General features: G+C 39.8%; 1 protein-coding gene and 1 gene segment (V, D, J or C); both read left to right on the top strand.

The window, feature by feature from the left end:
* The window catches only part of LOC120940874, a 40,132-nt gene extending 34,200 nt beyond the window's left edge, over positions 1 to 5,932 (top strand). Inside the window, exons 8-10 of the mRNA XM_040353971.1 lie at positions 447 to 794; positions 2,997 to 3,157; positions 4,893 to 5,932. Coding sequence (XP_040209905.1) covers positions 447 to 794; positions 2,997 to 3,157; positions 4,893 to 4,901 — 518 coding nt within the window. The 3' untranslated portion in view covers positions 4,902 to 5,932. The remainder of the gene's footprint in view (positions 1 to 446; positions 795 to 2,996; positions 3,158 to 4,892) is intronic.
* LOC120940889 overlaps positions 1 to 14,744 on the top strand; it is a 201,324-nt gene that overhangs the window by 94,885 nt on the left and 91,695 nt on the right.

Raw genomic sequence — 14,744 nt, forward strand, 5'->3', positions numbered from 1 at the left:
CCCTTAAAACATATTACAAAAAAAAACAAAAAAACAGAGAACACACGTTTAATATTTGTATTTGCATTTATAGCCAATGGGTGTTCTTCATATTGTTTTGTAAACCCAAATTCTGGGCATTAGAAAGCACTAGGTTTAGAGCAGTAAATATGCTTAAAGTGTAATTATTTCCACTTTTGCATCAAAATTGAGATAATATATACTTTATTTTTGTTATTGTTCCCATTCCTGTAGTATCTAGAAATTTTTACACAGTTATTGTCTCTTGTGCGCAAAAGGCTATATGGTAACCCATTTAAAAAAATTGTAGAATACGTAAAGTAGCAAAGAGTTTTTTTGTATGACAAACTTTCTTTAATAATAGGACCATAAGAATTTAATAGGTCAGTTTCATAATTGTTCATAAACATAATTTACTTGTTGTAACATCTATTAATACATTATAGATCCAAGTGTGATAAAAGCACCAAGAGTATACGTACTTGTAACCAATGCCGAGAATGGGACAGAAGAAGACCAGTTGAGTTTAATCTGTCTTGTGAAAGCATTTTATCCAGAAGACATCTTTGTAACCTGGAATGTCAATGACACCATAATCAAGGAAGATGTTCCAAACTCAGAAGACGTCACATGTGACCATAAAGGCCAACAATGCTCATTTGTCAGTCATTTGTCCATTTCAAAGGACGACTGGGCTGCAGGAAGGATTTACATGTGTCAAGTGGCTCATATCTCCTCTGAACTCTACTACATAAAAAATATCAGCAATTCTAATGGTGAAACTACACACCCAAGTATGTGTTATCTCAAATTAATTAAGAATTTGTGTACAAATACTTTACTCATATACTATAGTAAATGTAAAAATCTGACAAGCTCTGTTTTTTTCTGCCTCTGTTTGATTCCATTACTTACAATGAATATGATCTTGAAATAAAATAAAATGTAACTCAATCTGCTAACCAATAAACAGTTATTAATATTTCGCTCAGTGTTGGCTATCAGCCTTATTCGATAAAGACTTCTTATTCTTAAGTGCCAATTGACAAATGCAGAAACCCAAATTAATTAATCAGAATCCATCCTGTACTGACCTAGATTAAGCAGAGTGAATTCTGATTGGCTCCTGTCAGTTAATTAGCACCAAAGAAATACAACTATTAAACTCTTATGAGATTTTTTTTTTATTTTTAAAAAAAATGGGATATTTATTACAGCAAAAAGTAAAAAATATTGTGTTTTTTTTTTCAAAATTTACGCTCTTTTTTTGTTTATAGCCCAAAAAATAAAAACCGCACAGGCGATCAAATACCACCAAAAGAAAGCTCTATTTGTGGGGAAAAAAAGGACGCCAATTTTGTTTGGGAGCCACGTCGCACGACCGCGCAATTGTTAGTTAAAGCGACACAGTGCCGGAAGCTAAAATCTCGTCTGGGCAGGAAGGGGGTGTATGTGCACAGTAGGCAAGTGGTTAAATAGTCTTAAATAATAACAGTAAATGACGTGTAATAGGAAACATACCTACATCGGATTTAGTAGGCGAATGAGCCTAACATATAACATACCTGCACACATCCCCCTGTTAAGGGGCCAAAACATAATTATTACTCATTTATCAACTAACTTCAAGCACCGTTGATAGAAATTTTTGAGGTATGTAGTTAAATGGGACTATTTTTTATTTATTTTTTCAATACATTTTTATTGAGATTATAAATAAGGTTACATCAATTGCATAAGCGTCATAAATAACAATTGCCCCAAGGGGCGACGCACATCATTTTGCAAACATGGCAAAAAAAAATACAATAAAAACAATATAAACCATTCTTGGAGAGGTAATTCAAACATTAAGACTGTCTGAAGAGCAGTCTGAAAGGGGTATATTAAAGCTCTCACGAATGTGTAGTAATATTGGGACTATTTTTTTATCTCATGTTTTTTTAACCCTCCTGGCGGTATTCCCGAGCGTGACTCAGGGTTGATTTTTTCTACCAAAATCGGTAACCCCGAGTCACGCTCGGGGTAGATATGTAGAGCCTGCAGCGTGCGCTGGCTTACCTTCTCCTGGATCCAGCGATGTCACCGCGCTGTGTGAGCGAGCGGGACCTCGCTCGATTCACACAGCGTCCTCCTGTGCCGCCGATCTCCGTTCCCTGTGACGTTACGACGCACGGGAGCGGAGATCGGCGCTAAATTCAAAAAAGTAAACAAACACTATACATACAGTATACTGTAATCTTATAGATTACAGTACTGTATGTAAAAAAAACACACCCCCCTTGTCCCTAGTGGTCTGCCCAGTGTTCTACATGTCATTTTATATAATAAAAACCTTTCTTTCTGCCTGAAAACTGTAGATTGTCCATAGCAACCAAAAGTGTCCCTTTATGTCAAAAATGGTTTTAGATCAGCTAGAAAACAGCGATAATAAATTATAATCACTTGCAGAATTGTGCGATAGCGATTTGCGGGGAAATTCGTCATAAAAAAAAAAATAATGACAGCAACAATTCTGCAACTGAGCAAATTTCAGTGATTTTGAGTTGATTACATTATTGAATAATTTTTATTTTTATTATATTATTACTTGCTATAATTATTTATAATTATTTATTATATTATAATTTAAAATTTTGTTTTTAAAAAAATGTCATACCCGGGATGCCTATTAGATTCTTGTTTGGTCAGATTTAAGTGAGTTATTCCTAAAAATCACAGGCCTACAGTATAAAACACCAAATTTCCTTGCAAATAATTGTACCGCTTTCAGCATGTTTTTTCAGAAAGAATCATACCGCCAGGGAGGTTAACCAAGGTGAACCAATTCATAAGCTTATGGACATCTTAGATATGTATATTCAAAAAAATGTATAGGAATCAAAAAAGTAATTAGCAATCTGTCCAGGGGTTTTGCTTTTTTATAAAGTTTCTGTTGGTAAATTGGCAATTCCATTGAAGGGTGATAATGAAATATGGTTATTTTCTACTTTCAGAAAAACCTTTGTCAACTGACAATTCTTCTGTCTACCATGATGATGGAGGAGAAGACCTTAGCGATTCGGAAGAAATTACCAATATATGGACGTCATCATCAACTTTCATTGCTCTCTTTTTGCTGACACTAATTTACAGTGGTTGTGTGACTTTTGTAAAGGTAATTATAAATTAGTTGTTCTACAGTGTACAAAAAACAACTAATAAAGCAAATATTTAAAATAGACATATACAGCTATGCCCCTGCTAGGATAAATAGAAAATCATCTCTTTTCACTGTGAATCGTACAGTTTGAGACTAGTAAGGTGTGCCCAATCTTGGAACGGCCAAATCAGTAGTTTTTGAACTGTAATGCCACGTACACACGTTCGGAGTATCCGATGGTCTAACATCCGATGGATTTTTTCATTGGAATTCCGTTCAAGCTGTCTTGCATACACACTGTCAGACTAAATTCCGACCGTCCAAAATGCGGTGACGTAAAACACTACGAGAAAAATTAAGTTCAATGCCTCCGAGCATGCGTCAACTTGATTCTGAGTATGTAGGGATTTTTCTCCAATGGAATTCCACACAGACGATCGGAATTTTCCATCTGATTTTTTTTCCATCGGAAGAATTTAAAACATGTTCTATTTTTTTACTTCGATGGAAAAAAGTCAAAAGCCCACACACGAACAAAATTTTCGATGAAACAAGTCCATCGGACTTGTTCACTTTAAATATCCCATTAATTGCAGGTAACCAAAATAAACAGGACATTGATCTTCACATGGAATAACTTAAGTGAATATTCACACAATTTGTTTTTTAAGATTCTCAACTTCTGTCTGTGTTTGATTTAATCAAGTAGTAGAGCATGTTCACTTTGCAAAATGGTTTTCATTTAGCTTAGTGAATGAGGTGAAGCTAAGTGAAAAATTCATTTTCCAAAAGAATCATGTGCAAATGAAATGAAGGATCTAAGAATGGAGGATGAGCGGATGATTGATAGGTTGATTGATAGGCCCTCTTTAGTGATAGACCAAATATCATTTATAGAATGTGTATTTTGCGCTTCTATGAATGGAGCAGCTGACTGGAAAGGATAGACTTTGTCGGTGAAGTTGATTTACTAAAACTGCAGAGTGCAAAATCTGGTGTAGCTCTGCATAAAGTCTCTTGATGAGAATCTGTGACAGCCCCTTCGTTTTAATAACCCTTGCCGCATTGAAAGATTATGGTGAGAAAGGTGAGGGGCATGGATGGAGGAGGATTTCTAATAATAGAGGAGGCATCAACACAAGGGACACATCCTACTGACTAAAGATATGTCCCTTCTGCTGAATTTTCTATTGTTAACTTTGGCTGCACTTAGGCTTTAACATTTGTGGAAGCAAATTAAACATAATTTAATTTGTAATCACCTTGTTTAAACCTGTTTATAAGCCTGGAGTCTAAGGCCATATGAGTCAATTTTTTACATTCAAAACAGACCTACACGGGGAGGGTGTAAAATTGCAATATAGGAAAAGGATGGAGGTACAGTGCAGCAATGGGAAAAAAGCAAATGGAAAAATGTTGTGTGAGCCAAGGAGTATGTGAAGAAGAATGTGTATAGGAAGCTCTTGGTAAGGCTAATAGAAAGCAAGAGGTGCCCCTCCACAAAGTAGAGCTGAGGGGGGAATGAGCACTGTGGAAAAGAGTGGGCAGGGAGATGGAATATGTTTCTACAGGGTGTAAAACTGTACTTGCTAGAGTCCTCAAAGGCTTCTGACTTGAAACAGTACATGCTCTTCTTTATTTATATTACAAAGCATTATAAAACAGGAAATGCTCATCTGTATTTATAATCCAAAATATTATACAGGGCAAGATTTTTTTTTCTCTTTTTAATATAGTTTTTTTGTTTTAGGTTAAGTAAAAGTCATTGAAGTGAAAACACAAACTGTGAAGTCCATTACTCAAAGTTATTAAGAGTTTTCTGCAACATTTTTGGCTGATGTATCAATCAAACTTTGAGGGTATGTTAAAAGAAAGGAATACGCTAAATACAATACAGAAATGGTTTTATCTGAACTATAGAAGTTTAACTGCAACCGAGTAAGTCATGGCAAGCATAGAAATTGATATGTATTACAACAACTGTCTACTGATGCTAGACATGTGTGGTTTGTTTTGTTCAGAATTAATATTCAGACTAATTTTTCATTATTCAGAGATTTGGATATATCCAAATACTTGAATTACAATATAAACAAATTTTACCGAATGCTCCGAATAACGTAACAAAATTCATCCAAATTTCGAAAATTCGGACTGATATTCGAATTGAATTTTACATTGAACTCCAGTCGAATTCTAACTACACATATTGCTGAAATCAAAGACTGTGTGTGTTATTAGAGTACCATTTCAAAATAATGTTAAGCCAAAGGTGATTTAAAGCGTCATTGTAATCATTTGATGGAGATTTTTCTTTTGTTTGTTCCCTTTGCTGCATTCAAATCGAAAACAATATAACGTTTTTGTTTCGACCGATTCGAAAATGTATCAATTGAACGTTTCAAATAAAAAAAAATGGTAAATTCAAAGAAAATTCAAAGAAAATTTGGAATACAAATTCCAAATACGAATTTAATGAATCAACCGAATTGAACTCAAGGAAATAACTGGATTAACTAATCGAAACTTTGTTCATCGTGCACATGTCTGATGCATGACATGATGTTATAAAGAATGTAGTCATAATTCGTTATTAGATGTATATAATACATAACCCTTTGTTAATCACAGAAATACCTAATGCTGGGTCTTTAAAGTATTTTTTTTTAATTGCATAGTTAATACATTTGTAATGCTGTAAAGCTGTAGAGATTTAGAACCTTATACATTGTAGTCTTGCTTTCTAGTTGTGACCGATTTACAAATAAATTGCTTTCCAATTTTGCAAAAGATTGTGGTGCTGTTGTTACAATTATTATTAATAAAATTATTATTTTCAAATAATTTTGTTGTTTAAAGCAACAGTGATATCCTATAACTTTTGTGTATTGCAAAAATGTAATGTTTGCAAAAAAAATGTGTTGCAGTCTTTTGCTCTGAAATGTGTTGATTTACAAATCTTACCTACAACTTTACACAGATTTCACCAAAACCAAACCTAGGGATTTAAACACTTTTAGTTCCTGGTGCAATTCATCTGGGGTCCCAATGATTTCTTTGCATACACATTTTTCCTTTTACCTGTTACTTTTCCATAGGCAATCATGAAGTGTTGTGTTATCAAACACAGCCATTTTAAAGTACAATTCCAGTCAAATCCTAACTACTCTTAATAATGTTCCCTCTCCCCTCCTACCACGTATTATGACTAACCTGTGTAAGACAAGATCAGTATACTTGCCTATTGTCAGGTCCAGTCATGTGATCTCCCCTGTGTCAGCAGTTGCAGGGGAATCGAGACAGTGCTTGCCAATGGTTGGTAATAGGGATGAGCCGAACACCCCCCTGTTCGGTTCGCACCAGAACCTGCGAACACACCAAATGTTCGTGTGAACTTTAGAACCCCGTTAAAGTCTATGGGACTCGAATGTTTGAAATCTAAAGTGCCAATTTTAAAGGCTAATATGCAAGTTATTGTCCTAAAAAGTGTTTGGGGACTCGGGTCCTGCCCCAGGGGACATGTATCAATGCAAAAAAAAGTTTTACAAACGGACGTTTTTTCGGGAGCAGTGAATTTAATAATGTTTAAAGTGAAACAATAAAAGTGAAATATTCCACCCGTCACGTGACCCAGCCCCCCTCTGATGCAAGGGGGAAGTCTGGGCTTCCCCAGTGACGTAGCAGAGGGTGTGTCAGAGGGGGACGGGGTCATGTGACGGGTGACAAATGTCACTAGCTCCAGCCACGTCATTCGCTGGGCTATCTTCGGTGGAGACAGGCGGCCGGCGATGCTGCGCTCTGGATCCCGGATGATCTTCCCATCACTGGACCAGAGAGGAGATCACCCGTCGCTGGATACCGCCAATGTTAGAGCGGGGAGCGGGGATCAAGAGTGGATTACCACCGCTGGATTTATTTTTATTTTTTTAATAAAGGACTTTTCTCCACAGTGTGTATGTTTTACACTTTCTTCATGAAATGGTAGGGGTACAACATACCCCATTACCAATTCACATAGGGGGGGCCAGGATCTGGGGGTCCCCTTTGTTAAAGGGGTCTTCCAGATTCTGATAAGCCCTCCGCCCGCAGACCCCCACAACCACCGGACAAGGGTTGTGGGGATGAGGCCCTTGTCCCCATCAACATGGGGACATCCTTCCCATGTTGAGGGCATGTGGCCTGGTACGGTTCAGGAGGGGGGCACTCTCTGTCCCCCCCTCTTTTCTGCGGCCGGCCAGGTTACGTGCTCGGATAAGGGGCCTGGGTGGATTTTTGGGGGAACTCCACGCCATTTTTCTTTTAAAATTTGGGGTGGAGTTCCCCTTAAAAACCACACCAGACCTGAAGGGTCTGGAATAGATATTTGGGGGGCACCCCACGTCATTTTTTTTTTTAGGAATGAATTCTCTCTGAATTGTTGGAAGCCGACAATTCATTATAGCCGCGAGTGATTTTTAAATGACTTTTTTTCCTTTAGAAATTACACTTTGTGCAGAGACAGTTCTAAGTACGGGAAACATGCGCTTTTTCACATGCATAATTTACACCTCCCCTAGGTACGAAATTTAAAGGAATATTTCACTTCTATTGTTTCACTATAAGCATTATTAAATTCACTGCTCCCGAAAAAACTGCAGTTTTTAAAACTTTTTTTGCATTGATACATGTCCCCTGGGGCAGGACTCAGGTCCCCAAACACTTTTTAGGACAATAATTTGCATATTAGCCTTTAAAATTAGCACTTTAGATTTCTCCCATAGACTTTAACAGGGTGTTCCGCGGCTTTTAGAATTTGCCGCGAACACCCCAAATTGTTCGTTGAAAAGGGTAACAGGCAATGTTCGAGTCGAACATGAGTTCGACTCGAATTTGAAGCTCATCCCTAGTTGGTAATACTCAAGTGCTGATGTCACCCATAAGCTTATTATGGCCCATTCATTGTCAGTGCTCCCTCCTCTCACCTGCAGCCTGCGCTGGCTGACAAAGGGGAGCCAATCACATGACTGGACCAGAACAGCCAATAAATAGGTAAGTATACAGATAATACTTACAGCATGGGGAACACAGTCATTGGACATGATTGACATATAGGATACAAACGAATCAAATATTAAAAGTCAATACATACCTCTGATAAAATATAACTATCAGATAGTACACATGATATATAAGGAATTGCGGGATTGAAGCCTGATATGTCTTGGCACCTATTATTGAAACTCTACGTGTTTTGTGAATCATGTTCACTCATCAGGAGTATTTATGTAAGTGCAGAAAAGTCAGATATATAAATAAAACAATAAACCCTTCATAAAAATGAGGGAGGGAAAGTTTTCTGAATAATACAAAAAGTTCCATTAGAAGGCATTTGGATATACTGGTACTTACAGACCAACGCAAGAACTGAACTGGCTCATGCGGGGGTGAAGGGAGTGGAAGAGGGGGTCCCCATCACATGCCTGGCCCGGAGCTAAGGGAGGAAACCCAAACCAGAAAAAAGTGTGAGTGGAGTCACAAAGGTCTCCTGCCTACCTTGCATGTGTATAAAAAAGTGTGAGACCAGTGATGTGGTGTCTCTCTCATGGTGAAGGATTGAAGAGTGATTTCCCGGCCAGACCCCAGCCGATATTACCGAGATCCAGGGCGGGTTCCAACCAGCGTCATACTACACTCTCTGGGCTGGATTGGGCAAAGATACATATCACCTATCCAGCAGGATTTCCAGACACAGATCCGCACCAGCCCGCCCTGAAGTGTAAGGTGGATAATAAGCGTCCATGCCCCCCAGCGTCCACTAGCAGGGCGCTGTGCATTGCACGGATGCGCAGGAGGACACCACCCTACCACCACCCAAATGGGGATGAGAGGCACTATTGCGCATGACAGCTATGGACCAGACAAACAAAAAGGGACACCCCTCCCTCCATCCCACACACACACACACACATCCAGATCAGGCTCACATATATCACATTTGTTAAAAATGAACAAAAATATAGGTTTATAGGTGTACTAAATGTGTCAGTTGTGACTTACAACTCACATTTAGTACACCTATAAACCTATAGTTGCCCAACTTGTAATGCTTAGTGTAAGCTAGTCTGATTAATTGCAAGTTCTGACTTGCATAACTTAAAACGGACCTTCAGTAATTTTTTCATCTTTCTATCTATTAAATCTTTTGCCCTTGTTTTAACTTTGGATAGTAAAACATTTTTGTCTGGCAGTAAATACCTTATACAGCCCACTTCCTGTTTCTTGTCTGGTCATTAGCCTAGGCTTGTGATATCATGCACAACACTCTCATGAGAGTTTGCCAGGAAGGAAGGGCGGATGAGTCATCAGAGGGCCAATGAGAGCTGCAGAGCTGGAGATGTGTGTCTGTGTAAATCCAGGAAGTGAACAGGCAGCAGCTTCAGCTGCCCACAGTTACAATGGATGGAGCCAGACTTAGTGGAGGGAGATTTCTGCAGCACATTTGGCAAGTACAGAATTGCAGTATATATAAAAAAAGTATGCAAAGTGGTTGGAGGGAGGCTTCAAAATGGCAAAGAGATTTTTATTACAAATGATGTGAGCAGACTGCAGTTCCTCTTTAAATAGCTCATCTCAAATAGACTCTTCTTAGTGTTGTTCAGAGCCCTTAGCAGTCCAGGGTTCTCTATCATCCTCATCATATCAAACATATGGCATGCACACATGTAAATGTTAACCATAAACTCTTGTCACTCTAGCGGGTCAGGGTTAATGTTTAGGGATGTTAATGTTTAGCTGAAAGTTATTATTTTAGTGTCAGCATAACAACCACTACAAAAATCATGCTTCAGGCCACCCCCACCAACTCAAATTGTAAAATGCCATGGATCCCCCCCAAATCCCACACAGTGTGGGGTTCCCCTCCAAAATTCCAAAAAAAATCCAGACCACTATCCAGGCATGCAGCCTGAATGGCCAGGAAAGGGAGCGTCAGCTAGTGTATGCCCCCCCCACCCCAATGCGGTCTCATCCCCATATCCCTGGCCTAGTGGATGTGGGGGTTTGTGAGGGGGGGCATTATTAGAGTCTGGATGGGGCTCCCAGATATTTACCCTTACGTGAATGAATGAATGAATGAATAAACAAAGGGTACATAGTATTCTTTGCTACTCATTTACAAAGGAAAAAAATGACAACATAAATAAACACACACTGTAGAAAGAGTAAAAACATGTTCCACAATGTAAATGTAACGCCAATCACTTCAAACTGTGAATGATGCCCCAATGACCCACTGACAAAACTAGTAAAAAAGGGAATCTGATAAATATAACTAAAGATGGATGTGCCACATCCCAAAGACTATTGGAAAGAGAAAAGAATCCCTGGAGTGGGACTTTGAAGGCACTACCGTAACAATAATGATAGTAAGGAAGTAAATAAATAATATTTATTGAAAACACATATATAAATAATACAAAAACATGGATACAGAAAAATTGCAATACAGATATGGATTCTTAGAACCAACGCGTTTCGGAAAACAGTGTTTTTTCTTCCTTCATCAAGGTAGTAACAGAAATTCACATCTATAATAAATGCAAGATATCAATGGGCAATTTGTATAACAATACATCTATTAACAAAGTCTATAGTGCATCTAGCACATCAAGAAAATACTTGTCACTTACATCCTTAATGTTGGTAAAGCAAATAAGTATCCAAAACGATTAAAAAGAGAGTTTCACACCGCAGCGCATGTCCCTTCATGCAGTCCATCCACTCTGTCAATGTTGGTGGTTAGCAGACAGGGGGAAGAATGATACCAAGGACCTCAGAAGATAACACTGGGAGAATCTCTGTCCTAGACACCTCAGGAAAACTGTGTACTGTATCCAGACACAGCGTGTCCCTTGAAGAAGTCAGCGATTTGACGAAACGGCGTAGGGAGGAGCGGCGTGCTGATGTCACCAACTAAACCACGCTACTCCCCGGAAGGACGGGCGGATAGTGAGAGCCGGCCGGCTTGAGATTTTATACAACGCTTTAATTTTATTCTACCACATGTGAGCGCATACCTTTATTTTTTTATACAATTTTGGAAAATTCTACACTATGGTAATTTTTATTTTTACATGGGCAATCTGATATTTTGAGAAGTTTATACGCGAATAGAACAGGAGGGGAACCTATGAGACCAGTAAGAGACCCAGGTCAGGGTTAATAGCCACAAGCGAATGTGATCTCTTTAACGAGAGATCCACAGGAGTCGGTAAGGAGATTTAATATAAGAGGTGGAGGCACTCATCTATTTCTCGAGGCACTCTTTTCCTGGGTGTTTATTCGTTTTGAAGTCACGGCTACTCAACTTATATGGACTCTTTATTTATTCCTTAATATGGACTCTTTATTTATACACTTTAAAAAAGTCGATTGGATTATCATCCTATTTTTATCACATGATATGTCTGTTCAGCAGGAATGATTTAACTTTTTGATTGGTGTCACACATATAATTTTGGTATATTTGAACACATACTTATCTTGGCATATTTTAAAACGTATTCACTATTTGTTTTTGTTTGCATATTATTAGTGTTCCCGTTCATTAATATTTATTGGCATTTCACTTACTACACACTATGTTAACACAGTCACGTTTAACCCGTCACTGACTGATATAGAGTGTTCTGTTCAACAAACTCTTTATTCACATTTTTATTTTTGGTTGTACCAATAATATAGTTATCGCAGTGCAACGCAGAAAAGCTTAAAATGTCTTTGTTAACTGTTTAGTGTATGTATCTAGCATATTTAATTGCAGCAGCTGTTGCACACTTTTTTGTGTTTTTGTTTTTGTATCATTCACTGGACACTTATTATTCTTTGTTCATTACACCTACTGTGACCTGCGCAGTATTTCCTACTACACAGCATGTTTGTGTACTGGGGTCCAAAGAACCAAGAACCTGTGGCAGGAGCATAAACATATATACATATAACTGCATAGGGAAAAAAGGAGGGGGGTGGTAATAAGAATGGTATTAGGGTCAAGGCAATGACTTATATATTAAAAAATATACAAAATCACTGCAATATGACACCCACCTATGCGTGTTGGTGTGCTCACATACTGGCAGGCAGGTTTAAATGGGAGTGTGAAGATTAAACAGTACAGATGGTTTCAGCATCAGTAAAAGAACCAACTACTGTATATTGTAAGAAACCGTAAAGAAAAAAGGAAAGTAAAAATCATCAAAAAACAATATAGGAAAAAATATATCCAAAGTTAGGGTGTATTCAGCATGAAATATGCCCAACACCCAAATATCACATATGTATTCAAAAGGGATAGACTTATTGGGGCAGATTCACGTAGAGCCGCGCAAAATTGTGCGGGCGTAACGTATCTGATTTACGTTACGCCTCCGCAACTTACACCGGCAAGTGCTGTATTCTCAAAGCACTTGCTCCGTAAGTTGCGGCGGCGTAGCGTAAATCGGCCGGCGGAATTCAAATTCGGCGGGTGGGGGCGTGTATCATTTAAATTAAGCGCGTCCCCGCGCCGAACGAACGGCGCATGCACCGTCCGTAAAATATCCCAGTGTGCATTGCTCCAAATGACGTCGCAAGGACGTCATCTGTTTCGACGTGAACGTAAATGACGTCCAGCCCCATTCACGGACGACTTAAGCAAACGGCGTAACTTTTTCAAATTTCGACGCGGGAACGACGGCCATACTTAACATTGGCTGCGCCTCATAGACCCAGGAGCAACTTTATGCCGGGAAAAGCCTAACGTAAACGTTGTAACTTTACTGCGTCGGCCGCGCGTATGTTTGGGAATTTGCGTATCTAGCTAATTTGCATACTCAACGCGGAATTCGATGTAAGCGCCACCCATCGGTCAAAAAAAAATGCAGTTTAGATCCGATGGCGTAAGAGACTTACGCCTGTCGGATCTAATGGATATCTATGTGTAACTGATTCTAAGAATCAGTCGCATAGATACGACGGCGCAACGCAGAGATACGACGGCGTATCTGGAGATACGCTGTCGTATCTCCATTGTGAATCTGGGCCATTGTACTTACTCTCCAACTAAATGTCATGTAGATTCCTCTAGACACAACCTCCTCCCTCAGGGCCGTTAGAAGGAATTAGGGGGCCCCAAGCAAAATGGACATGCTGTGCACCACTGGAGGTAGGGCAAGCGCGGCAAGACCGCGAGTGCGCCCTGGAGCAACGCACCGCGCAGGTCCCACTAGCACGGAAGCTTGTCCAAAGAGCAACAATGGTTGCCATGGACACAACAAAGGGGAGGAGAAGAGAGATAGAATAGCCTGCCTCCTCCCAGAGACTCCAAAGGAGGAGTCAGTGCCATGCCAGGCACACAAGCAACATCCTGATGTCATCCTAATGGATATGAGAAAGCTGACAACCCAACCAGTGTGAGACATACATAGTATGTCTATGGAGATCTCCCCATTGGCTGGATCATGGAGCAACAAACAATCCCCTTACAGATTGCAAATGCGAAATGCACCGAAATCCTAATATGTAACCCCTGGGCCAGATTCAGGTAGAATCACGCAATATTTGCGTGGGGAAAGAGCAAAGATTTTTCTCTGCGCCCACACAAATATTTTGAAATGCCCGCGATTCACGGAGCAGTTGCTCCGTAAATTGCGCGGGCGATATGCTAAATAGCCCTGCGTAAGGGCGCCTAATGTAAATGATCCCGCCGGGGGCGGGAATCATTTAAATTAGGCGCGCTCCCGCACCGAGCGAACAGCGCATGCTCCGTCGGGAAACTTTCCCGACGTGCATTGCGGCAAATGACGTCGCAAGGACGTCATTTGCTTCTAAGTGAACGTGAATGGCGTCCAGCGCCATTCACGGTTCACTTACGTAAACGACGTGAAATTTAAATTTCACGAGCGGGAAGCGCAGCTATACTTTAGCATTGGTTGCGCCTGCTATTAGCAGGAGCAGCCTTATGCTAAAGTCGCCGTACGGAAACTCCGTACCTTGCGTGCGCAGGGCCCGCGCAACTTTTGTGAATCGGTGGTAGTATGCAATTTGCATACTATACGCCGATCACAATGGCCGCGCCCCCTAGCGGCCAACGCAAGAATGCAGCCTGGGATGTGAAGGCATAAGGAGGCTTATGTCTGTCACATCCTAGGCTGCAGTCGGTGTAACGAGGTTCCTGAATCAGGAGCACTCGTTACACCGGAGCAAGTAAGCCCTTGCGCCGCGCAACCTATGGTTGCGCGGGCGCAAGTGCTTCTTGAATCTGGCCCCCTGTGTGGAAGTGAAACATTTATAAAAAGGGGATAGAAAAAAAAGTATTTAAAGACTTGTGGGTGGTTAGCAATGGTACATGTGCTGCAGTGTGTACACAGGAACAACACATTCAAGGGCAGCCAAGGTGGTGTTGTTACATAAGCAATGACAAATATACAAATGACAAAAAAATCAAATATTACATTGTTAATCAAAAAGCAAAAGAAACGGATAAAAAACAGTATAAAGGGCATATCGAACAGCATGTAAGGAGGGAAAGAGCGTGAAACAGAGTAGAACACAGCGTGTGGAGTGCATGGCTAATCGTGTACCCTCA

This window comes from Rana temporaria, chromosome 1 (genome assembly GCF_905171775.1).
Source record: "Rana temporaria chromosome 1, aRanTem1.1, whole genome shotgun sequence".
Classification (NCBI taxonomy): Eukaryota; Metazoa; Chordata; class Amphibia; order Anura; family Ranidae; genus Rana; species Rana temporaria.